Below are 27,400 nucleotides of genomic sequence, written 5' to 3' on the forward strand. Positions count from 1 at the left end.
TCTCCGGTGTTATAAGTAAGGTCCTAGACCCAATATTGGTTGAGCTTTGGGCCTACCCATTTTGGTGCAAGGATCATTCAGGCACAAACCAATTTCTAGGCCAATGTATCTTACTACAGTACAGTCCCTTCTGCTGAGTATATCTGTAATTTAAGTCACAAGTCTGGCACTATGCCTTTTCCTTCCAAAACCATTAAATGCCAAGCTCCTGTTTAATGCAGATCTTGCCATGACAACTATTTGAGAAGCTATTCACCATCTTATATTCTAACATTTACGATAATATAAGCTCCCACGATTACGTAAGCAAAATAACAGGTGCAGTTATAATTACACAATGTAACAGATGTTTATCAAACTTTATATATAATTAGACCTGTCTCAGTAGGCTACACTGTGCAATTAACTAAGGAAGGCAATATGCAAAGTGACGTCTTAAGTTACTGACAGGAAAATGACTCATTAAAGAAGGGACATCACTGAAGCTGGCGTGTAAATTAAATCCTCAAACGTCCTTTCTATGTTATAGCTTGGGACAGCAAGTGAGAGAGCACACAACTCAGCCTAATATCAGTATTGTACTCAGTCGTTGTCTGAGATATCACAGGAATAGTAAAGGGCCATTTTACCCATTTGGTCTGTGTCACAAGAAGATCAAGTACTTTCATGTTCCACTACAAATCTGACTCATTCTTATGGATACTCCAGGGACAATTTTCAACTTTCAGCCAAAGTTGGCAATATACCCACTCTGCCCGCCTAATAGATTTACCAGAAGGCCATTTTCAGGTTTGGGCCCCACTAGAATACAGTCTGTAAGATGTCCAACTTTCAATGAGCACCAGCGAGCAATTTGCCAAACTGGGGATGGGCATCAGGGATTCAGTCAGCTCCATGAGCCCGATGGGCTGGATGTCAGCAGTAAGAGATGAGGAGAAGACACATCTCACTCAGCCTATCTGAGTGAGGTAGGCTACTCAACACCCTCCAGCAGGCTGCAGTATTTTTGTGGGGCCAGGTGGAGCCTTCCTGCTTCTCTTAGCCCCACAAAAGTTCCCTCCAAAATGTTTCAGACCTTTATTGAACTTTTTTCGTTCATTCACTGGATGTGGGCATCGCTGGCAAAATCAGCGATCCATTGCCCGTCCCTAATTGCCCTTGAAATGTGGTGGTGAGCCATGAACCGCTGAAAACAATCTGGATTATAATTTTTGTAGCGGTGATTTAATACAACCGAGACACTTGCTAGGCCATTTCAGACAGCAGTTAAGAGTCAAACACATTGCGGTAAGTCTGGAGTTACAGACCAGGTAAGCACAGCAAGTTTCCTTCTCTCTAGAACATTACTGAACCAATTGGGTTTTCACAACAATCCAGTAGTTACATTATCACCATTACTGATATTTGCTTTTTATTCCAGATTTATTTAGTCAATTGAATTTAAATTCCCTATTTTCCATGATGGGATTTGAACTCATGTCTCCAGGTTATTAGGCTGGGCCTCTGGATTACTTGTTCAGTAACATAACCATGATGTTACTGTACCCTGCCTCCAGCTGTCCCTTTGAAGACTATTGTTTACGCCACTCACCGCCTGGTACAAATGGGAGGTCTGTGCATGGCTCACACTCCTCCCTATTGTACCTCAAAATTGAAAATGGGGTCCGAAAGCTGGTATGTGCAACCAATTTTCAAATGCCTGAAGCCGCTCACCTGTTTCGAATGAGAATGCTGCGTGACCACTTACATGCAAATCTGACAATCACATCAGATGGACCTTGGGTGTCAAAGGGGCAATCACAGTTACCCTGCCATTTTTAACTGCCGGAACCTCCATGTTGTTTTTCTACAACAACAACAACTTGTATTTATATGACACCTTTAACGTAATAAAACATCTCAAGGCTCTTCACAGGAGCTTTATGAAGCAAAATTTGACACTGAGCCACAAAAGGAGATATTAGGGCAAAAGGGCAAAAGCTTGATCAAAGAGGTAGATTTTAAGGAGCGTCTTAAAGAGCAAAAGCGAAGTACAGAGGTGGAGAGGTTTGGGGAGGGAATTCCAGAGCTTCGAGCCTCGGTAGCTGGAGGCACGGCCACCAGTGACTAAAATCAGGGATGCTCAAGAGGCCAGAATTAGATGAACACAGATATCTGGGAGGGTTGTGGGGCTGGAGGAGATTACAGAGATAGAGAGGGGTGAGGCCATGGAGGGATTTCAAAACAAGGATGAGAATTTTAAAATTGAGGCATTGCTTGGCCAGGAACCAATTAGGTCAGCAAACACAGAGGTGATGGGTGAACAGGTCTTGATGAGTCTTAGGACACGGGCTACAGAGCTTTGGATGACCTCAAATTTACAGAGGGTAGAATTTGATGAGCCAGCCAGGAGAACATTATAGTAGTCACATTCATTACTTACATTCATTACCTTTCTTACCACTATGATCCCTCTCTGTTTCTCCCTCTCTCTTTGAAATTAGCACAGTTTTTTTTATTCTTTCACAGGATGTGGGCGTCGCTGGCTAGGGCAGCATTTATTGCCCATCTCTAATTGCCCTTGAGAAGGTGGTGGTGAGCTGCCTTCTTGAACCGCTGCAGTCTGTGCAGCATAGGTACATCCACAGTGCTATTAGCAAGGGAGTTCCAGGATTTTGACCCAGCGACAGTGAAGGAACGGCAATATAGTTCCAAGTCAGGATGGTGTGTGGCTTGGAGGGAAACTTGCGTGGTGTTCCCACATACCTGCTTCCCTTGTCCTTCTAGGTGGTAGAGGCTGCAGGTTTGGAAGGTGCTGTCGAAGGATCCTTGGTAAGTTGCTGCAATGCATCTTGTAGATGGTACACACTGCTGCCACTGTGCACCGGTGATGAAGGGAGTGAATGTTAAAGGTGGTGGATGGGGCACAAATCAAGCGGGTTGCTTTGTCCTGGATGGTGTCGAGCTTCTTGAGTGTTGTTGGAGCTGCACCCATCAAGGCAAGTGGAGAGAATTTCATCATACTCCAGAATTGGGGAGTCAGGAGGTGAGTTACTTGCTGCAGAATTCCTAACCTCTGACCTGTAGCCACGGTACATATATGGTTGGTCCAGTTCAGTTTCTGGTCAATGGTAACCCCCAGTATGTTGATAGTGGAGGTTTCAGTGATGGTAGTGCCATTGAATGTTAGGGGGAGATGGTTGGATTTTCTCTTGTTGGAGATGGTCATTGCCTGGCATTTGTGTGGTGCTAATGTAACTGGTCACTTATCAGCCCAAGCCTGGATGCTGTCCAGGTCTTGTTGCAACTGGACACGGACTGCTTCAGTATCTGAGGAGTTGTGAATGGTGCTGAACATTGTGCAATCATCAGCGAACATCCCCACCTCTGACCTTATGATTAAAGGAAGGTCATTGATGAAGCAGCTGAAATTGGTTGGGCTTAAGAAACTACCCTGAGGAACTCCTGCAGTGATGTCCTGGAGCTGAGACGATTGACTTCCAACAACCACAACCATCTTCCTTTGTACTAGGTATGACTCCAACCAGCAGAGAGTTTTCACCATGATTCCCATTGACTCCAGTTTTGCTTGGGCTCCTTGATGCCATACTTGGTCAAATGCTGCCTTGATGTCAAGGACATTCACTCTCACCTCACCTCTGGAGTTCAGCTCTTTTGTCCGTGTTTGAACCAAGGCTGTAATGAGGTCAGGAGCTGAGTGGCCCTGGAGGAACCTAAACTGAGTGTCAGTGAGCAGGTTAATGCTGAGTAAATGCCACTTGATAGCATTGTCAACAACACCTTCCATCACTTTTCTGATGATCAAGAGTAGACTGATAGGGCAGTAATTGGCTAGGTTGGATTTGTCTGCTTTTTGTGTACAGGACATACTGGGGTAATTTTAACATTGCCGGGTAGATGCCAGTGTTGTACATGTACTGGAACAGCTTGGCTAGGGGAGGGGCCAGTTCTGGAGCACAAGTCTTCAGTACTATTGCTGGAATGTTGTCAGGGCCCATAGCCTTTGCAGTATCCAGTGCCTTCAGCCGTTTCTTGATATCATGTGGAGTGAATCGGATTGCCTGAATATTGGCATCTGTGCTGCTGGGGACCTCAGTTGGAGGCAGGGATGGATCATCAACTCGGCACTTCTGGCTGAAGATTGTTGCAAATGCTTCAGCCTTATCTTTTGCACTGATGTGCTGGGCTCCCCAATCATTGAGAAAGGGGGTGTTTTTGGAGTCTCCTCCACCTGTTCATTGTTTAATTGTCCACCACCATTCATGACTGGATGTGGCAGGACTGCAGAGCTTAGATCTGATCCATTGGTTGTGGGATTGCTTAGCTCTATCGCATGCTGCTTCCACTGTTTGGCATGCACGTAGTGTGTGTATACATGAGTGTGAGATGTGAAGGTAAAAAAGTGGATTTTTAAATATTAATGTTGGAACTTTAAAATTTCGACCTATGTATTTATGTTTTACTTCATTAGTAGTTAAGACTTGTTCTATACTAAACTGATAATTTTGTTGTTCAGTTAAAAAAAACGTGGTTAGTGTGTTCTGTTCTGGGAAAAATAGAGTATATGATTGACTGCAGCGATAAGTGGGAAAATTTAAAATATTTTGTGACCTGTGGAAAAATGGGACTGAATTAACATTGCACTCTTCCCACCTCCGTCATAACAGTATGCCTGGTGCTGCTCCTGGCATGCCCTCCTGCATTCTTCATTGAACCAGGGTTGGTCCTCTGGCTTGATGGTAATGGTAGAGTGAGGATATGCCGGGCCAGGAGGTTACAGATTGTGGTTGAATACAATTCTGCTGCTGCTGATGGACCACAGCACCTCATAGATGCCCAGTTTTGAGTTGCTAGATCTGTTTGAAATCTATCCCATTTATCACAGTGATCGTACCACACAACACAATGGAGGGTATCCTCAATGTGAAGACGGGACTTTGTCTGCACAAGGACTGTGCGGTGGTCACTCCTATCAATACTGTCATAGACAGACGCATCTGCGACAGGTAGATTGGTGAGGACGAGGTCAAGTAGGCTTTTCCCTCTTGTTGGCTCCCTCACCACCTGCCACAAACCCAGTCTAGCAGCTATGTTCTTTAGCACTTGCCAGCTCAATTACTAGTGGTGCTACCGAACCACTCTTGGTGATTGAGAGTGCATTCTGTGCCTTTGCCACCCTCAGTGCTTCTTCCAAGTAGTGTTCAACATGGAGAAACACTGATTCATCAGCTGAGTGGAGGGGTGTGGGGGGGTTGGGGGGTGGGGTGCAGTGCAGTAGGTGGTAATCAGCAGGAGGTTTCCGTGCCCTTGTTTGACCTGATGCCATGAAACTTCATTGGGTTCTTGAGTCAATGTTGAGGACTCCCAGGGCAACTCCCTCCCGACCGTATAGCACTGTGCTGCCACCTCTTGCGGGTCTGTCCGGCCAGTGGAATAGGACATACCCAAGGATATTAACTAGTTTCGCTCGAATTCTAAAATTATTTCTAAGATCTATTGATTCCAAGATTAGTTCTAAAAACTGTCATATTAAACTCAGAACTACATATGCAAAATGATCTCTCCTTGTAGCCCCTTCTCCCAAAGTCTATGACAGTAACTATGGGGAGGGGAGTGGGGGTTAACTCCCAAACAGACTACAACTGTTAGACATCTCAATGCCATAACTAGTTTTCCTTCAGCTGTCCTTCAGTTGCATGTATATCAATAACCTCCCTATTTCATTGAAATGGCTATAGTACTTTAGCTTAATGCTTATTCTGTCATTTTTCATCTGCAAATGAACCAATAGATCCATTAACAGACACTGTGTGAATGTCTTAATATTTTCTTTTATGTTTACCATCAGTAAGGCCCCGGGAATCCTGCACCTGGTAAAAGTGTTTTGCCCTCTTGTGTTGCTGCCTCTATTTATGGGGAAATGATCAAATAATTTCTCCTGGAAAATAATCCTGCGTCACTTGTTGAATGTGACGGTACATGAAAGGCAAACGTCTTCCTAGAAACATAGAAAGAATTGCGGCACAGATGGAGGCCATTCTGCCATCATGTCTGTGCCAGCCAAAAAAGAGCTACCTGGTCTAATCCCACCTTCCAGCTTTTGGTCCGTAGCCCTGTAGGTTACGTCACCTCAAGTGCATATCCAAGCGTTTTTTTAAATGTCATTAGAGTTTCTGCCTCAATCACCCTTTCAGTGAGTTCCAGACACTGACCCTCTAGGTGAAACAAATAACTTCTCAACTCCCTTCTACCAATTACTTTAAATCCATGCCCATTATTCATTTGGTGGCTTTGCTGAAAAGTTATCTAAAATCTCAGGTCAAGTACCAACAGTTCCAGCACAGTATCGCAGCTGCCCAATCAGCCAAATCCAGATCAGCCATGGAAATCCTTTAAAAGAGAAATCCCAGATGAGCCACTGGCCTGAAGGCACTTATAGTCAGAAATTCTTAAAGCCCTGTTCAAGCTACTAAAAAAATTTCAGACCACAGTTTCAGGGGCCTGTAAGTCAATAAATAAAAATTTTGCTTTTATATTAGCCTGTAAATCAATGCTGTGCTGCCATCTACAGCTTTACAAGTGCAATGGGCAGATAAATTGGAATGGATTCTTTTTATATACTTGAGATCCAATGCATAGTTTCTGGAATCAAAGGCGGTGACAATCTCCACATTGTTTATCAAAGGATATGATGGCTTGTGTGGTTGTGCTACTTAAGTGTGGGAAGAAATTGAATAGTAGAAATTGTAAGCATGCAAGGTTAATTTCATGTTGGGAAGTATTAAATGGAATATGATCAATGATCACTTGCAGAGTTTGGTGGTTATTAAGGATTCCCAGTAAGGCTTTAGAAAATGTAGATCCAGCTTCACTAATCTGATGTAAGTTAAACAGTCGATGGAGATAATCTGGCTGACATTGCATAATTTAATTGCCAAAAAACAATTAAGTACTGCGGGGACAGCTTGTGGAAGAAACTTGATCATTTGGGATTATAAAACAGTTATTCAGGATCACCTTGGAAGTCAAGGATAACCCACGGCTGTTTCTTTCTCTTAGGAAATCTTCTCAAACTCCTTTCCTCCTTCTTGTCCATCCTCAACTTAAAATCATAAGTGCAACAAGCTCATAGATTTCTTTGCCTCCAAGAAAGAGCCCATTATTACAACTGCCCAGTCACTGCTTTGCCCTCCTACCATCCTTTGCCTAATTTTCCAATTCCTCTACCTTTGTTGCACCCCCACCAAAACCCCAACATTCTGCAGTTCTTCTTGAATCTCTACCCTCCACAAGTTCATTTCTTCCATGATGTCCAATCCCTGCACCCTCAACCCCCTCTTCACCCAACTCCAGGGGTGGTGGTGGTATAGTGGTAATGTCACTGGACTAATAATATGAAGACCAAGGCTAGTGCTTGGGGATATGGGTTTGAATCCCACCACAGCAGATGGTGAAATTTAAATTCAATTAATAATTCTGGAATTAAAAAGCTAGTCTAATGAAACCATTGTCAATTGTTGTAAAAGAAAAATCCTTCTAGTTCACTAATGCCCTTTAGGGAAGGAAATCTGCTGTCCTTACCTGGTCTGGCCTACATGCAACTCCAGACCCACAGCAATGTGGTTGACTCTTAAATGCCCACTGCAGTGGCTGAGCAAGCCATTCAATTCAAGGGCAATTATTAGGGATGGGCAATAAATGCTAGCCTAGCCAGTGATGCCCACATCCCATGAACAAATAATTTTTTTAAAACTCCTGATTATTCAGCAGGTCCTCTTGGCTCCCATGCTAGTTGCTACTGTTAATGGCTTCCTTTGCTCAGACACAACACCTCATCCTTTCAAAATGTACTGTGATCGCCCTTCTCAATCCATCCATCCTCTCCAGATGTCATTCCATCTCCAACTTTTCTTTCCTCTCCAAAGTGCTCGAACATGCGTTTGACAAATCTATTACAAATTTTTGAGGAACTAGCATGGTAGATAAAGGGGAACCAGTGGATGTCATATATTTCAATTTTCAAAAAGCATTCAACAAACTACTACATGAAAGAATGTTGCACAAGATAAGGGCTGAAGGTCGTATATTAACATGGAAACAGAGCGTAGGAATAAACGGGTCATTTTCAGGTTGGTAGGCTGTGACTAGTTGGGTGCAGCAAGGAATAATGCTGGAAAACTTGGAAACATTGTGAACTGTGAGGAGGATAGTGTCGAACTTCAAAAGGACATGGACAGGTTGGTGGAATGGGCAAACAAGTGGCAGATGAAATTTAATGCCGAGAAGCGTGAAGTGATTCATTTTGGTAGGAAGAACATGGAGAGACAATACAAAATAAAGGGTACAATTCTAAAGGGGGAGCAGAGGGACCTAGGTATACATTTGCATAAATCATTGAAGGTGGCAGGACAGGTTGAGAGAGCGGTTAATAAAGCATACATTATCCTGGGCTTCATCAATAGGGGCATAGATTACAAAAGAAAGGAAGTTACGTTAAACTTATATACAGCACTGGTTCAGCCTCAACTGGAGCATTGTGTCCAGCTTTGAGCGCCACACTTTAGAAAAGATGTGAAGGCGTTAAGAGTCCAGAAAAGATTCACAAGAATGTTTCCAGGGATAAGGAACTTCAGTTACGTAGATAGACTAGAGAAATTGGGACGGTTTTCCTTGAAGAGAAGGTTGAGAGATTCAATAGACGTGTTCAAATTCTAGAGGGGTCTGGACAGAGTAGATAGGGAAAAAGCTGTTCCCATTGCTGGAAGAATCAAGAACAAGAGGGCACAGATTTATGTAATTTGAAAAAGAAGCAATGGCAGCACGAGGAAAAACTTTTTCATGCAGCATATGTTTAGGATCTAGAATGCATTACTTGAGAGTGTGTTGGAGGCAGGTTCAATCAAGACATTCAAGAGGTAATTGGATTGTTACCTGAAAAGGAAGAATGTGCAGGGCTATGTGGAGAAGGCGGAGGAGTGGCACTAAGTAAATTGCTCTTTGAGAGCCAGCATAAGCACAATGGGCTGAATGGCCCAGTGCTATAACAATTCTGAGATACTGTTTTGGTGAGACCACACCTAGACTACTGTGTACAGTTTTGGACTCCTTACCCAAGGAAAGATATACTTGCCTTAGAAGGGGTGCAATGAAAGTTCACTAGATTGATTCTCAGAAAGAGAGAGCTGTCCTATAAGGAGAAATTGAGTAGAATGGGCCTACACTCTCTGGAGTTTAGAAGAATGAGAGGTGATCTCATTGAAAAATAAGATTCTGAGAGAGCTTGATAGATAGATGCTGAAAAGCTGTTTCCCCTGGCTGGAGAGTCCAGAACAAGGGGGCATAGTCACTGGATAAGGGGTCTGTCATTTAGGATTCAGATGAGAGAGTTGTGGATCTTTGGAATTCTCTGTCACAGAGGGCTGTAAATAATCAATTGTTGAGTATATTCAAGGCTTAGATTGAAAGATTTTTGGACTGCAAGGGAATCAAGGGATATGGAGATATCAGTGGGGGGAAAGTGGAGTCGAGGCCAAAGATGCCGGCATGGACTCGATGGGCCGAATGGCCTCCTTCTGTGCTGTTATGATGTTATGATCAGCCATGATCTTGAGAAACGATAGGACAGGCTCGAAGGGCTGTATAGTCACTCTTGTTCCTATTTCTTATGTTCTTTCTTATGTCATTGCCTCCCAGCTCCATGCCTCTCTCCCAAAACTCCCTGAATGAATCCTGTTAGTTTAGCTTTTGTCCTGCCCACAGTAAGTAACAAGGCCACTTGACCAAAATCTATATACATTACTGTGGTGCATTATCCTTCATTGTCCTCCTTAGCCTTTCTACAATGTTTGATAGTCAACCATACCAAACTCCCTCATTGCCAAACTCTGTGGGGTTACATGATCCCACGACCACTTTTGGACATCTAATTGCAGGCGAGTCAAATTTTCCTCAAACTGAACAGCAATTAGATTAACAAGCCACCATTTTTTGCTCCCATCATGAATACTTCCTTTATCATTGACTTCAATCTCATTCCCCAGCCACTCACTTAGGCTGAATCAGACAGTGTAAAATTTTGGCATCCTATTCAGCCAAGGGCTAAACTCAGAATGGCACCTCCTACCTACCATTAACATAGCTTATTCTCAACTCTGCAACAGTGCTCACCTCCACAACTACCACAATCTTCATTACTACCACTAATAAAATCATTATCCATGCATTCTTTACTTCCAGACTCAGTTTCTCTAATGTTCTCATTCTGGCTTCCCATCAGCCATAAATCTCAACATGTTCTAAACTTAGTTGTCTGTATCTTGTCCCACACTAAGACCCACTCTCCTAACAGCCTCATCCTCACTAACCTACACTGGTCCCAAGTCCCTATGCGTTGAATATAAAATCCTTGTCTTCAAATCTCTCCACAATCACACCCAACCACCTCCAACTTTATATCACTCCCACACCCTTCAGTCCACTCACTATGGCCTTTTGAGATTTCCCTCTCACTTCACCTATCACTAGTGACAAAGCCTTAAGTTACTATGGGCCTACTCTCTGGAACTCCTTGCCTAAAAGCCCATCTGCCCCTCTATCCTGATTAACTTTTTCCAAACCCATCTTTTCACACCAAGTTTTCATTAACCTTTCCTAATTTACTACCATGGGTTGGCACCCGTTCCTTTATTCATTTCACAGAATCACAGAATCATACAGTGCAGAAGAGGCCCTTCGGCCCATCGAGTCTTCACCGATGCATTAAAGACACCTGACCTGTCTACCTAATCCCATTTGCCAGCACTTGGCCCATAGCCTTGAATGTTATGACATGCCAAGTGCTCATCCAGGTACATTTATTCTATTCTTTAAAAATTCTCACCCTAAGTAAGCCTTGCGATGTTTTTCTTGGAATGTGGTATTTAAACACAACTTGTTGCTATTAAAGATGAACAAGTCATGTGAAGTTACTTAAGGGAAAGTAACTATGGATTTAGATTGTAGTGCTGGGCCCGTTGGCCCTGAATTTCCTCAGGGACTCTACCGGTCTCCCAGCAAGACTGCTGCTTGTGCTTTGCCTCAAGTAGGCCTGTAAGGTAGAGGTGGGATGGGGGTGTGGGGGCAGTAACTCCGTGAACCATCGGCAAGGCCAGTGACATCAGGGGACAGCCGCAGGGTTGTAACCAGCGACAGAGGCTCACTATGTTGGGAGTCCCCACCTCGCTGGTTTAGTAGGGACATAGAATAATATTGGATTCTGGTGCAACAAGTGAGACATACCAGCCTCCAGATGGCTGCAGGTCCCCAATTCTGACAGATGTCATACAGGCCCCCACCTGCCAAGAATGAGGCATATTAATTTCACCACATGAACATTAAACTTCTAATTGTTGCTGGGAAGAAAAGAGGGCCTATTACAAGGAATTACCAGGCCCCTAGCCAGAAAGACATTTTTTGTATACTAGCAGACAGTGTTGGAACAAAGGAACCAGTCCCTGCTCCCAATAGACACAAGACGTGGTCAGACCAGTTTAGTCACATGATTAATTGGCTGTTGCAGGAATTTGCACTTGCCAGAGTGTTTTGAACTGGCAGAAAGCTCCTGGATTGAGAACACCTCTCTCCTGTCTGCTCTCATGTCTTTCTCACTGGCTTTGGAATCCATTGAAGACACATGAACCAAGACAGAAACATTTCCTACAATGAACAAGGTTTAAGAATAAGGTTCCGAAGAAGGGTCACTGACCCGAAACGTTAACTCTGCTTCTCTTTCCACAGATGCTGCCAGACCTGCTGAGTGAATCCAGCATTTCTTGTTTTTGTTTAAGGTTTAAGAATAATACTGGGCCCCAACAAAAAGCAAGAATTACCTTCAAAAGGACTCTACAGTGAGCTTGAAGCACAGTAACAAACTCTTCAGATATTGCCTCAAACCTCTCCACTTTATTTTTTTCTTCTGTTCTTTTCTGTCTCTATTTGCATGTGCATTTCACATATGCATGCTAGCATGGGGAGCAGCATGTATCCGTGGGCACTAACCAAATTAAGAGTTTAAGTTTTAATAAATTTTACTTTTATTCTTTAAACTCAAGAAAACCTGTTTGTGCTCATTTCTTTGCCTTATAATTGGAAAGCGGTGAACAAGGATTCACCAAGGGGGAAGCACAAAGCACAGTGTGTTTAAAATTAAATCCTGTTACAGTAAGACCAGGTGAAGGCTGAAAGGGACCCCTAGACACCTTTCTCACCTGATCGTAACACAGACGAAATTTGCAGAGAGCCCTTGGCATCTCCCTTCTGCAAATGGCTGTTGATGTTGGTTCAGTAGTGAATTTTAAATCTGCGATTGATAGATTTCTGTTAACCAGGTGTATTACGGGATATGGGGCAAAGGCAGGTTTATGGAGCTAGGTCACAGATCAGCCATGATCTCATTGAATGGCAGAACAGCTTAAGGAGCGAAATGGTCTATTCCTGTTTCTATGTTCCCATCATTGACTTTTTGTGCAATATCATTACTATATGCAAGACTACAAATACCTGTTTATGGCCTGCAAAAGTCCATGTCATTTAATTATGCAAGACAAAATCTTTGTCACCCTATGAAAAAATTTACAGAATAGCCAGTCTTCAAGTGCCATCTTGTGGTATTTGCCTATAAGTACATTCCAATTTTTAAAAACATTTAGCAAGACAGACATTGGCCCTGAGCTTATAAAATACCACAAATGCTGGTCGCAGGGCCTTCTTCACTTGAACCTATCTTGTGATGATCAGAATGGTTGCTTCAGGAAGTCACTGGAAGATTGAGAACATATGAATATATCGGTCAGGAAAAGTCAATCCAACCTGTGCCAGACATTCTCTATCCATCAGAATCAGAATTTCCCGGGGAGAGCTCCTCTCTGACCTCCCCACCCAATAGTCCAGGAAATCACATTGACCATAAATTGTACTATTCTGTACCTACCTCTTGTAAAGCATGATCACTGCCCCTGCCAGGAACGAATCCATCTCTTTTGAAGGATTACAGTGAATCAGCACTCACACTAGTCAGCAACTTATGCCAATGGTGAACTATTCTCTGGGAAAAGGACTGCCCAACATCTACCCGAGGCTGCCTTGGTATAATTTATAAGTGACCCCTGATCCTACCCAACATATTTTAAACAATTTGTCAATGTGGACATAATTTAGTCCCTTCATTATTTTATTAACCTCAATCACATGGCCCAAGTCCGTACTCCTCTAAAATATATAGACTCTATCCGGGTAGCAAATGTAGCTGTAAACTGGAAATAACAGTGTTCAAATCACACGCAGCTTCCACAGTGCGGACTGCGACACCGACCACTCCCTGGTGTGCAGCAAGGTTAGACTCAAACCAAAGAAGCTGCATCACTCCAAGCAGAAGGGCCACCCGCGCATCAACACGTGCAGAATTTCTCATCTACAGCTGTTACAAAAATTTCTAAATTCACTTGTAAAAGCCCTTCAAAACACTCCCACAGGGGATGCTGAGACCAAGTGGGCCCACATCAGAGATGCCATCTATGAGTCAGCTTTGACCACCTATGGCAAACATGCGAAGAGGTATGCAGACTGGTTTCAATCTCATTTTGAAGAGCCGGAACCTGTCATAGCCGCTAAGCGCATTGCACTGTTGAACTACAAGAAAGCCCCCAGCGAGTTAACATCCGTAGCACTTAAAGCAGCCAGAAGCACTGCACAAAGAACAGCCGACCGCTGCGCAAATGACTACTGGCAACACCTATGCAGTCATATTCAGCTGGCCCCAGACACCGGAAACATCAGAGGAATGTATGATGGCATTAAGAGAGCTCTTGGGCCAATCATCAAGAAGATCGCCCCCCTCAAATCTAAATCAGGGGACATAATCACTGACCAACGCAAACAAATGGACCGCTGGGTTGAGCACTACCTAGAACTGTACTCCAGGGAGAATGTTGTCACTGAGACTGCCCTCAATGCAGCCCAGCCTCTACCAGTCATGGATGAGCTGGACATACAGCCAACAAAATTGGAACTCAGTGATGCCATTGATTCTCTAGCCAGCGGAAAAGCCCCTGGGAAGGACGGCATTACCCCTGAAATAATCAAGAGTGCCAAGCCTGCTATACTCTCAGCACTACATGAACTGCTATGCCTGTGCTGGGACGAGGGAGCAGTACCTCAGGACATGCGCGATGCCAATATCATCACCCTCTATAAAAACAAAGGTGACCGCGGTGACTGCAACAACTACCGTGGAATCTCCCTGCTCAACATAGTGGGGAAAGTCTTTGCCCGAGTCGCTTTAAACAGGCTCCAGAGGCTGGCCGAGCACGTCTACCCTGAGGCACAGTGTGGCTTTCATGCAGAGAGATCGACCATTGACATGCTGTTCTCCCTTCGTCAGATATAGGAGAAATGCCACGAACAACAGATGCCCCTCTACGTTGCTTTCATTGATCTCACCAAAGCCTTTGACCTAGTCAGCAGACGTGGTCTCTTCAGACTACTAGAAAAGATCGATGTCAACCAAAGCTACTAAGTATCATCACCTCATTCCATGATAATATGAAAGGCAGAATTCAGCATAGCGGCACCTCATCAGACCCCTTTCCTATCCTGAGTGGCGTGAAATAGGGTTGTGTTCTCGCACCCACACTGTTTGGGATTTTCTTCTCCCTGCTCCTCTCCCATGCGTTCAAGTCTTCAGAAGAAGGAATTTTCCTCCATACAAGATCAGGGGGCAGGTTGTTCAACCTTGCCCGTCTAAGAGCGAAGACCAAAGTACGGAAAGTCCGCATCAGGGAACTCCTCTTTGCTGACGATGCTGCTTTAACATCTCACACTGAAGAGTGTCTGCAGAGTCTCATCGACAGGTTTGCAGCTGCCTGCAACGCATTTGGCCTAACCAAAAGCCTCAAGAAAACGATCATGGGACAGGACGTCAGAAATGCTCCATCCATCAATATCGGCGACCAGTGGTTCAAGAGGTCACCTACCTAGGCTCAACTATCACCAGTAACCTGTCACTCGATGCAGAAATCAACAAGCGCATGGGAAAGGCTTCCACTGCTATGTCCAGACTGGCCAAGAGAGTGTGGGAAAATGGCGCACTGATACGGAACACAAAAGTCCGAGTGTATCACGCCTGTGCCCTCAGTACCTTGCTCTATAGCAGCGAGGCCTGGACAACGTATGTCAGCCAAGAGCGACGTCTCAATTCATTCCATCTTCGCTGCCTCCAGAGAATACTTGGCATCAGGTGGTAGGACCGTATCTCCAACACAGAAGTCCTCGAGGCGGCCGAGCTTATACACACTATTGAGTCAGTGGCGCTTGAGATGGCTTGGCCATGTGAGCCGCATGGAAGATGGCAGGATCCCCAAAGACACATTGTACAGCGAGCTCGCCACTGGTATCAGACCCACCAGCCGTCCATGTCTCCGCTTTAAAGACGTCTGCAAACGCGACATGAAGTCCTGTGACATTGATCACAAGTCGTGGGAGTCAGTTGCCAGCGATCGCCAGAGCTGGCGGGCAGCCATGGGGGGGGGGCTAAAGTGTGGCGAGTCGAAGAGACTTAGCAGTTGGCAGGAAAAAAGACAAAAGCGCAAGGGGAGAGCCAACTGTGTAACAGCCCCGACAAACAAATTTTTCTGCAGCACCTGTGGAAGAGTCTGTCACTCTAGAATTGGCCTTTATAGCCACTCCAGGCGCTGCTCCACAAACCACTGACCACCTCCAGGCGCTTACCCATTGTCTCTCGAGACAAGGAGGCCAAAGAGATCCGGGTAGCAAATGTAGCTGTAAAATGGAAATAAACCTTATGGCCCTCTTCTGAACCCTTTCTAAAGCCTCAATATCACCCAACCTGTGAGGGACCCAAAACTGGATTCAGTATTCTAAATGCCTAATTTTGGGTGGCACAGTAGTTAGCACCGCAACCTCACAGCTCCAGTGACCCGTTTCAGTTGTGGGTACTGCCTGTGCGGAGTTTGCAAGTTCTCCCTGTGACCGTGTGGGTTTCCGCCGGGTGCTCCAGTTTCCTCCCACAGCCAGACTTGCAGGTTGATAGGTAAATTGGCCATTGTAAATTGCCCCTAGTGTAGGTAGGAGAATGGTGGGGATGTGGCAGGAAATATGGGATCAATGTAGGATTAGTATAAATGGGTGGTTGTTGGTCGGCACAGACTCGGTGGGCCGAAGGGCCTGTTTCAGTGCTGTATCTCTAAATAAAAATTGGTATTTTTACTTTATATTGAATAGTCCTATGGTCCCAGCCCAGCACTATTTGCTTTAGAAACAGTTTTACAACATAATACATAACTCTGAAAGTTCATGACCAATCATCTTTCACCACCGGATTTAGCTTTGTTCCTTGTCGGAACTTTCGTTGACCCTGCCCATGTGCATCACCCTGCACTCAACCAAGTTATATATTATTTGCCAGTCATGGACCCATTCACCTAACACCTCAAGACCTACTTGAAATAGTTTACTCTTCATTGTCTGAAAGTGTGGACAAATCTTTGTATTTTCCATAAATTTACAGATCATTCCTCCAACAACTCTATCTAGGTCATTAATAAAAGGTAGCAAAAAAAGTAAAACTCCCAACACCAAGGAGACCTAAAACAGAGGTGATGGCAGGCCACATTTTCACCTTCACAAGTATTCTTGGTGACAAGCCTACCCTACAACATGGGATTTTAAACTCAACTCTAGGTTGAAGACACCAAAAAGTTTCATAATCTGGTTCAGCTCATGGCTGAACAAGGGGCAGAATCAGTGGCGAGGAAACAGTTTATGGCAGTATAAGGGAATGATGGCTTTGGACAGCCTGTTAAATTGTCCCTGTTATTCACCATACACAAACAAGCTGTATTTGGGAATCAACCACAACTTTAAAACTTGTGGACAACAGTTCTTTTTTGGGAGGGGGTAAGTAGCTATACAGGAAAACATGAATAAACTTGCAGCTTGAGCATATAATCGACAAATGAATATAGAGAAGTGGGAGGCAATACATTTTGGTAGGAATAAGGCCACACACTCTTTAGAAAGTGCCTCTCTAAATGAAGTAGAGGAACAGAGATCTGCGGATACACAAATAGCTGGAAGTGGCAACACAGGTTAATAAGATCATAAAAGTAAAGAGCACTGGGCTTTACTTGCCAAGAATTGATGTCATTTAATTATGCAAGACAAAATGTTTGACACCCTATGAGAATATTTACAGAATAGCCAGTCTTCAAATGCCATCTTGTGGTACTTGCCTATAAGTACATGCCAATTTTAAAAAACATTTAGCAAGACAGACATTGGCCCTAAGCTTATAAGACAGAAATGCTGGTCGCAGGGCCTTCTTCACTTGAACCTATCTTGTGATGATCAGAAATGGTTGCTTCAGGAAGTCACTGGAAGATTGAGAACATATGAATATATCAGTCAGAAAAAGTCAATCCAACCTATGCCAGACATTCGCTATCCATCAATCATAAATATAACCTCCCAGGCAGAACTCGCTGTATGTTATGGTATACTTGTATAGAACCTTGGTTAGAGTACCTTCGGAGTACTGTGAACAGTTCTGATATTCATATTTCAAGGAGGATTTAAAGACACAGGAGAAGTTGCAAAAAATTACAAGAATGATAGCAGGCCAGAGGTTATACCCATCAGGAAAATTTGAACAGACTGGGGCTCTTTCCCTGGAAAACACTGAGGGGGTGATCTGATCGAGGGTCAAGATTATGAAAGGATTGATGTGGTAGATGTAGAGAAGATGTTTCCATTGGCAGGTGAGACCTCAAGTCAGGGGTCATAAATATAAGATGGTCACTAATAGGAAATGCAGAAGGAACTTCGTTATCCAGAGTGGTTAGAATGTGGAACTCACAAGAAGGAATACTTGTGGCAAATGGCACAGATTAATTCAAGCAAAAGCTAAATAGAAGAAAGAAAAACAGGATATATTGTTAGGGTTAGCTGGAGGGGAGTAGGAGGTGGTTCACATGGACCATAATCATCATACATCTGTTGAGCCAATTGGCCTATTTCTGCGATGTAAACATATGGGCAGTTTCTCAGAGGGAAAAGCATAAAAACAGCAAACTGCATGAATATCAAAATCAAAGGCTAATGAAGTTTCAGATTATATCTTGGATTGCATTCTGAAAAATGATCCAGTATATTGTTAGAATACAAGATCTGAGTGTTTCTTCAAAAAAGAACTCACTGGGAAACTAATATAAATTGCATCAGACAATAGCAGACTTGAAATATCACCTCTCCCATGAGAGGAGATAAGCAACAAAAGCAGCCGTTTCACATACCAAATAGAGGTATTTTCCAAGAAATTCATGGGCAATCTTTTATGCACTACTTTTTCCTACAATCTTCCCCTTTGAAAAAGTTTTAGGTTTTATTCAAATTGACAATTTCCAAGTCCTTTTTAAAAACCTACACAGGTTAACAGTGGTAAATTAAATTCAATCTCTTCTATAACTATGCGCAGGGGAACTGAAATATTTTTAATACTTGAAACTAACCAATAGCTCTCCTGTTCCTCCTTAGTCCATGCAAATTTAACAAAATTGCTTGCCTTTTCTCCTGAAAATCTAGTTTTTTTTTTAAATACAGAATCGGTTGGTTGGCAATCTCTAAAAACATTCAAGTTCATTTTGAACTTTCTTTCCCCTAGTTTCCAAAGTCAAATACAACGTGTTTTCTTGATTTCATCCAATCTCAGACTCTTCCATTTAACTAGGAGTTGTAATATCCAATTCCCTCGACTGCTCACACCCCACAATGAATTCCATCTAGAAATTATTTTTTGTCTTTTGCACCTTTAATGCCAGGAATAAATTGAGACACATGATTAAAAATCAAATGCAATATTCCAAGGGTTGCCTCTGTTCCATTTATCAACATTTCTTACTCCACACTTGTAGCAGGCAGCCTACCAGTCACTTGTGCCTTGGTAGGTCGTACATTCACCTCAGTCAGAAGGGTGTAGGTTCAGCTTCCAGAGATTTGCACACATAATCCATGCTGACACTCCAGTGCAGTACTGAGGCAGTGCAGCACTACAAGAGGTGCCTTCTTTCAGATGGAGACATTAAACCAAGGACTCAATTGTCCTCGGGTGGATACAAAAGATCCCATAGCACTATTCTGAAGAGCAGGGGCATCCTCCAGTGTCTTGGCTAATACTTATCCCTCAACCAACACCACTGAAACAAATCATCTAGTCATTGCTGTTTGTGGGACCTTGCTGTGCATAAATTGGCTGCCATGTTTCCTACATTAGTGATTACACTTCAAAAGTATTAATTGGCTGTAAAGTGCTTTGTGCTTTGGGATATCCTAGTCAAGAAATGCAGTATATAAATGCAAGCTTTCTTGTTGGCAACAGCAAAACCACAAGCTGCATAAGCAGACCTTTAGCTTCACCCACCCCACTCTATAAAGACTTAGGTTATTGGTAAGTTGGTAGAGTTATCTTTGAATTGAAACAGCTTGCAGTAGCTAATAAAGTTACACAATCATAATTAACAAGTTTTTCAAAAATTTATTTGTGTTCTTTACAAATTTTTTGCCTTCGCATTACAACATACTACTTTTTACAGTTTCGGGTTGGCTTCCTCCATTCGGAAATTCTGACTTTGGTGCTTTCAGTTTGACATCAACCCATCAAGTAACCCCTGAAAAAAAAATTCAGATCTTTTAAAACTATGCTTTTACATAGTGCTATCAACCATTCCCTTCCCAGGAAGAACACTAATGGAGACATTGCACATGTTCATCATGAAACAAATCCATGTTTTAATTCAGTTTCCAGTGCACAAAAGTTAACTTCAGATACCAGGGAGGAACTAACCTCAATGGCAGCGAGAAGTTAATTTTCTTCCCCAGTCACAAAGCAACTGGAATTCTAAATTTAACATTGTGAAAATCTGAGCCATTAGTAAATTCTTGAAAACAACTTTTATTGAGAAAGTGGCATTTTCCCACCCCCAACATAATGCACCACTGATAATCAGGCTGGGGAGGGGGAAAAAATCAACTGATCCTGCTGAAAAATAGAATGTAAATAGAGAAATTGGGTTGGTTAACATTGTGCTTATGAACTTTATGATGCCAGAAACCCTACTGACTTAGGGTGAGACTGTCAAATCAGTAATGATTGTGGGGATGTTTGTGCCATACAGCCAAGCTCATTGGGAACTGGACTGCAGCTGCCCAAGCTTGCTTTAGTGAGGATACTTTCGTAGCATTAGCCAGAGCTTTGAAATTTGGTCCAACAGAGCCATCCTGTTGTGTCACCCAGTCCTTCAAATGTATTATTCTCAAGTGAATATTTGACAAAGAAAAATACAATACCCTATGACTCAATCCTGAAGTTTAAAAGTTTTGCAATGGCTGTGATCATGTTTCAAAACTGGTCAGAAGCAGTTGTACGAAGGGGTTCCTGATTAGACAACATTTTGCTCCAAAAAGAAAGTTTTGCTGCCTTAACTAGGTTGGGATTGCTGCGAAACAGGCTTCTCAACCACATCCACTTGGATCAGAACAGTCTGCCATGTCCTTTGGATATAAAAGGCTTTTGACCAAGTGGATGAGCATACTTGCTCCATATACTCAGGAAATTGGTCTCCAGCCATCATTTATTAAATGAATCCTCAGAAAATTGAATCATTTCTTGATGAAACAAGGCACACTGCACAGACGCCGCTTCTGAAGGAGTTCAGACTCATCCAGACATCCAAAGTATTCGTCCTTAAAAAATAGTTGTATATGTATTTTATATGTAAACATTCTTGCTGAGCCAAGCCTCTGAACCAACTTTTGACTTTTGGGAGAGAAGGGGAAGCAAAGGGAGCAGGGGGGCGTTGATGAAGGGGATCGCAAGATTTCACGATACAAGATAAATTAGAACAAAGCAAAGGTCACAATGTTTTTGCTCCCCCCTACTAGAGACTCAATATAATGTCCAATTTAAATCGAGGAAAGATGATTTTTGACGAGCTGCAATAAAGGACCAATGTTCCCGCCAACTTTTGTTTGCTGCATGTGGGCAGCTTGTTGAACTGTGCAGTGCCTTTAAGAGTAAGGTGTGGCCTTGTATTTTAAAGTGAACGTTGCTTGTGTGCAACCTGTTTGCTACCTATGCAGCACATTCCTGCACTGCCACACACCCGCACAGCTTAGAGGGAACACTGTACTGAACCCAATAATCCACCAGAGATGGAGATTAGAACTGACAATAGTCGCCAGTTAATTACTTAAGCATACCGCAATTCTCTGTGGGGATTTACTCAAATACTACCTCACCAACCCCAACCCAACAGAAGCCTCAGATTGAGCTTCACCTTAGCCTAACAGCACCTATCCAAACAACATTTGTACTTCTTCCATCTCTAGATATAGCACATAGCACAAATAGTGAGACAGCTACACAATAACTCCACCAAAATCCTAGGTGGTCTCTGATGCTTTAACTGGAGAGGGAGGTAACTCAGTTGGCCCCACCTATTCTATATTCTCTTTTCTACATCGTCTTCAAAAGAAAGACAGAATATAGAATTCATGGTGCGGACTGATGCTGGAAAACTTATTTGAGGAATTGCCTCAGCCACGAAAGACCAACACCAATAGCCCAAAGGTCCTCCTGAGGGCCACAGTGGCCATTAAAGGCTGGTGGAGTCAATATTTCAATTGGTTCTTCCATTTCTTTTGCTGAATGGCAGTTGCTGCAAAGCAACAGAGAGAAGGGCTTTAAATAAAGGGGTTTATCTTCCAAACAGCGATTTTAGAATTCCTTTTAAGGAAAGAGGACATCTCACCTGAGTCCTTGAGAAACCCTGCTGAAAGCCGGGAGTAATATCAAAACTAGTTAGATCTCTAGTCTAATAGTTTGGTTGGATCTTAAAATCATCTGATGGAAAACTTTTAGAATTTGTCTGGTCAGTGTGAGGGCACAAGAATAAGACCTTTTTAAATCAATGCCTGCCATATGCAATGCCACCCTGACTAATTCCATCGATTGTAATATTCAAGAGATACTGCCCAAAAACACATTATATGCAGCCAATTAGTATTAAGCAGTTTCATCTAAACCTAGTTGGCTAAATTCCCTTGAATGCAAATCCTCAACATCTAGACTAAACAAAAGTTAAAATGTCTTCAAAGTGAGAAAAAGCAGCATGTATTATTCAAAATAAAGATACAAGACCAGCATTTGATACAGGTAGGAAGATTACTTACGGCAATTTCATTCTCATGAAAACTCTGGCCATGAAGAAGCTCAACAGGACACTGACGAATCCAATGAACAAAAGCAGGAATCTATTCAGTTTTGGAATGTTGGGGGCATTTGAGCGATCCAAGATTATGAACCCTAGACCTCCCATTGTAAACAGAAAACTAGAAGCTAGACCTTCCATTATATACTGTCCATTCACTCTGGAAAAAAAGTGAAAAGAAAAAAACTTCAGCTCTAGTCTGCTGTGGCTCCAAGATAAGAAACATACAGAATGAGTCACCCCAAGCATAGGAACTACTCCCAAGGACTTACAAGTGAAAGATATATTTGTTGTGAACCGTCAGACACACGTCCCAACTCAGATCTTTGATTTGTAACCACAATAAAGGTTAATTGCTCCTAATTACAGTTGGTGTGAGTCCTGATCGTTATGCATAACAGCCCAAGCTAAAACACAAAGGTGTTGGAAATTTTAATAAGCTTGGTTGGGGGGGTGGGGGGTGGGGTAGAAAAATCAGCTGTATTCTGATTTTACAACAGATTATTGTCCACTGACCCAGTGAGTTTATCCACCGATCGCGGAACCATACAAAAAAGTTCCCAGATCCCTGTACACCACTGGCCTCGGCCCTTGGTTAAAGGGGAAAACACAACAGGCCCTGCAAGATGGGATGTATGTGTATAGACAACTGGCAAGAACATCATACAGGTCAATTCTGATGCCAATCTGAAATAGCCTAAGGTTTGTATACCATATATGAATATATTAATCCATAAATGTCCACTTGGACAACAGACATTGGGGAATCATAGCCCAGCAAGGATTCAAGATCTAGAGGGGAACGGAAGGAAACTGGCAAGAGCAAAAGAAAAAGAAAGACTGCAGTAGTATCCCAGACATACCTGTATGCTAAGAAGGCTACAGGCCTCTGGTGGCCATGTTCGTCTGTCATTGATCCCACACTTGGAGGTTCCACAATGACATCATAAATGATACCTAATAAAACATTAAATATCTTTATATAGTAGCAATTGAGCAGACAACTCCATAGAGCTCTTAATATACACTTCTCATACATTTAAAATCAAAACAATTGGAGAAAAATTAGACCAAATTTTCCTTGTAACTGATCAGTGGACAAAATATTTTACAGTCCCAGCACTCATAGTATCTCAAATCGTGAAAATGCCTCCCTCCGACCACATTGCTTCAAGTGCCAGTAATCCTGTTATCTCTTCGAACATGGATGGGGAGAAGATGCTACATCACCGCCAAGCCTTATTTTCCCCCTTACCTAATATACACACACACACACCATAGGTTAATGAGGAGCAGGCAGCCTGTGTGATCAGCAAAGCATTTTACTATTCCGCCACCTCTAGTCATGCGATCAACTAAACCAGCATAGATCAAGGACTGAACCCAGGACCTGCCTGATGGGCATGGTTCAGCTACTCAATGCTTTAACCAAGACCACAAAGATTAAGTGAATCAAATCCATTTGTCAGTTTTGCTCAATGTATGCAAATGAGAGGACATCCTTCTTGGACCCAAAAAGGATCAAAGTACTTTCTAAATGGGGTGAAATGCTAGAAACAGTAGAGGCCCAAAGAGACTTAGGATTCCATGTATATGGATTAAAATGTCATGAACAGGTACAGAAAAATCAAAAAGGCTCATGAAAGGATGGCCTTTATACCTAGAGGGCTCGTTTACAAGGGGGTAGAAGTCATATTTCAACTATGAAAAGTACTCCAGGTGTGGTCTAACCAGCTATGAGCAATGAGCAATTCTGGGCATCACATCTTTGGAAGGATATATTGGCCTTGCAGGGAGTTCCTCGTAGATTTACCAGAATGATACCTGGACTCCAAGGGCGAAAATTACAAGGAGAGAGAGATTGTACGATCTACGGTTGTATTCCTTGGAATTTAGAAGGTTAAGGGGTGATTTGATCAAGGTTTAAGATATTAAGGGGGAAAAAGTAAGTGGAAATACATACCAATACATACCAACATATGAATTAGGAGCAGGAGGCGGCCCCTCGAGCCTGCTCTGCCATTCAAGATCATGGCTGATGTGATTGTAACCTCAACGTCACATTACCACCTATCCCAATAACCTTTCACCCCCTTGCTTATCAAGAATCTATCTACTTCTGCCTTAAAAATATTCAAAGACTCTGCTTCCACCACTTTTTGAAGGAGTTCCAAAGACTCGTGACCCTCAAAAAAATTTCTCATCTGCCCACAAGGGGAAGCATCCTTTCCACATCCACCCTGTCAAGACCCTTCAGAATCCTACACATTTCACAAGTCTCTTCTTGCTCTTCTAAACTCCAGCAGATATAAGCCTAGCCTGTCCAACCTTTCCTCATTAGACAACCCACCCATTCCAGGTATTAGTCCAGTAAACGTTCACTGAACTGCTTCTAATGCACTTACATCTTCCTTAACTAAAAGAGATCAATACTGTACACTGTGCTCCAAATGTGGTCTCACCAATGCCCTGTATAACTGAAGCATAACCTCCCTACTTTTGTATTTAATTCCCCTTGCAATAAATAACATTCTATTAGCTTTCCTGATTATGTGCCATACTTGCATATCAACCATTTGCAATTCATACACTAGGACACCCAGATCCCTCTGCATCTCAGAGCTCTGCAATCTCTCACCATTTAGATAATGCGCTTCTTTATTCTTCCTGCTAAAATTGTCAATTTCATATTTTCCCACATTATACTCCATTTACTAGATCGTTGCCCACTCACAACCTATATCCCTTTGTAACCTCGTAATGTCCTCTTCACAAATTACTTTCCTACTCATCTTTGCGTCAACAGCAAACTTAGCAACCATCCCTTCGGTCCCTTCATCCAAGTCATTTATATAAATTGTAAAAAGTTGAGGTGCCAGCACTGATCGTTACATCTTGCCAACCAGAAAATGACCCATTTATGCCTTGTTTCCTGTTTGCTAGCCAATCTTCTATCCAGAAATAGGGCAGTGAGAGAGAGAAACTGAGTGAGGAATCTACGACTAGAGGACATAGCCTAAAAATTAGAGTAGAGGCTCTTGGGATGAAATTCAGAATCACTTCTACATGCAATGCAAAGAATGGTAGAAGTTTGGAATACTCTTCAACAAATGGCAATTGATGCTTGGTCAAATGCTAATTTTAAGATCAGAGATTGATAGATTTCTGTTAACCAAAGGTAGTAAGGGATATTGGGCAAAGGTTGGTTATATATTTAGGTCACAGATCTGCCATGATCTCATTGAATGGCAGAACAGGCTCAAGGGGCTAAACGGCCTAATCCAGTTCCTAAATTGAAAGTAAACTAATTAAGTAGCACCAGATTAGAATATAAATGATAAATGAGCAATCCATAACCAAAGGTGAACATGAAGAAAAGGGGAAAAGGAGTGTTTAAACCCTACACAGACTTGCAGTTTATGCCTATGGTTAAGTCATGGAAGGGTTAGAATCTTGAGATTTCAGAAGTGTAAGTCAGAGACCAATTTAAAAACTAAAAGCAATTAATGTTAAACACTTTCGAGTAGCATCAAACTTTTGTATTGTGAATTCAGGAGTAAGACGTACACCTTCAAGAGCTAAGCTTCACTATATTCCAGTGTCAAGTCAGGCCTCAACTCCAGCATTATTGTAGAGGACAAGAGCCTAATTACATTAAGAACCAAAGTTAAAATAAATAATGGGGTGAGGTAAAGATTAAATCGATTTAAATAAAAATAAACCAATTTAGAGACTATCAATTTGATTCAGTTTAGCAACTTGCACATCTACAGCAACCCACACAAGAGATTCAACCCCCGCCTTCACGGGCTGGGGAAACAATCGAAGTTCAAACTCCTGCCGGTTCCCATGGAGTGAACTTTTGCAGAGAGAGGATCTGGGGGTAGCTCCAGAGGTCACTGCTTGTGCCGAGCCTGGTGTGGTGCTGCCCATCCCCCGAAAGCGAGAGGTCGGGGTGGTGGTCACTCACCGCCGGTGATGAGGAAGTAGGAGATGATGACCAACGCATAGACGGTCATAGCGGACGGCATATGCAGCCAGCCCGGCTTCTTCAGCTTCACATTGGGACATTCGAGCACTACAAACGGCAGCCCGAACACTGCCTCCATATCCAAACACTGACCTCCAACGCTACGTGTCCCGGAAACATCGATAATCACTTCCGGTGCACAGCACCATGTCCTCCGCGACCCCCATCGGCCGCGCGCGCTCCCCACCCCGGGGGAGGGGGAGTCCGGAGTCCGGCGTCATTATGTCCATTATGATGTCACGATGGCTACTGATACAACGTGGTTTGGGTGTATTTAATATGGATTAAGATAACCCCTTTCACCATCTCAGGACCTCCCAAAGTGCTTTACAGCCATTGAAGTACTTTTTGAGATGTAGTCAATGTTGTAATGCAGGAACAAAAACAAGAAATGCTGGAATCACTCAGCAGGTCTCTTTTCACAGATGCTGCCAGACCTGCTGAGTGATTCCAGCATTTCTTGTTTTTGTTTCAGATTTCCAGCATCCGCAGTATTTTGCTTTTATTGTTGTAATGCAGGAAATGCTACACCCAATGGACGCACAGCAAGTTCCCACAAACAACTGCGTGACCAGAAAATGATCAGAGTATTTTTCTTAAGATGTTGATTGAGGGATAGTTATTGACCCCAGGACACTGGATAGAATGCCCCTGCTCTTCAAAATAATGGCTATCGGATCTTTTATGCTATATTGAGTTGGCAGGTGGGGCCTTGATATAACATCCAACAGTGCAGCGCTCCCTCTGCACTGCTGCTCCGACAGTGCAGTGCTCCCTCGCTTTTGCCGCTCTGACATTGCAGCACTCTCTCAGTATTGTCCCCTCTGATAGTGTAGCGCTCCCTTTGTATTATCCCTCTGACATTGCAGCACTCCCACACTTTTGCCCATCTAACAGTGCAGCACTCTCTCAGTATTGCCCCTCCGATGGTGTAGCGCTCCCTCAGTACTGCTGGAGGAAGATTGGAAAAGCGATTGTGATAGGGGATTTTATAGTTAGGGGAAAAGACAAGCATTTCCGTGGCCACAGACATGATTCCTGCATGGTTTGTTGC

At 43.0% G+C, this 27,400-nt stretch overlaps 1 protein-coding gene across 2 annotated transcripts; it reads right to left on the reverse strand.

The window, feature by feature from the left end:
- Nucleotides 1–19,562: 19,562 nt before the first annotated feature.
- Nucleotides 19,563–26,473, reverse strand: ostc (oligosaccharyltransferase complex subunit). 2 transcript variants are annotated; one of them, XM_068038089.1, is made up of 4 exons: nt 26,287–26,472; nt 23,180–23,273; nt 22,279–22,476; nt 19,563–19,715 (listed from the first exon to the last, which is right to left on the reverse strand). In XM_068038089.1, the coding sequence occupies exons 1-4, from the start codon at nt 26,423–26,425 to the stop codon at nt 19,697–19,699; spliced, it is 450 nt and encodes a 149-aa protein (XP_067894190.1). In that variant the 5' UTR covers nt 26,426–26,472; the 3' UTR covers nt 19,563–19,696. The 2 variants fall into 2 exon arrangements, with proteins under 2 accessions (XP_067894190.1, XP_067894197.1); XM_068038096.1 differs by lacking the exon at nt 22,279–22,476 and having other exon boundaries at nt 26,287–26,473.
- Between the last annotated feature and the right edge of the window lie 927 nt (nt 26,474–27,400).

This window comes from Heterodontus francisci, chromosome 1 (assembly GCF_036365525.1).
Source record: "Heterodontus francisci isolate sHetFra1 chromosome 1, sHetFra1.hap1, whole genome shotgun sequence".
Taxonomy (NCBI): Eukaryota; Metazoa; Chordata; class Chondrichthyes; order Heterodontiformes; family Heterodontidae; genus Heterodontus; species Heterodontus francisci.

Excerpts from the sequence above, each read along its gene's own strand:
- ostc (XM_068038089.1), bottom strand. The coding sequence starts at position 26,425 with ATGGAGGCAGTGTTCGGGCTGCCGTTTGTAGTGCTCGAATGTCCCAAT. Across the intron at positions 23,274-26,286 it reads CTACTTCCTCATCACCGGCG|GTATCATTTATGATGTCATT; the intron begins GTGAGTGACCAC and ends ATGTTTTATTAG. Across the intron at positions 22,477-23,179 it reads GTAGCCTTCTTAGCATACAG|AGTGAATGGACAGTATATAA; the intron begins GTATGTCTGGGA and ends CTTTTTTTCCAG.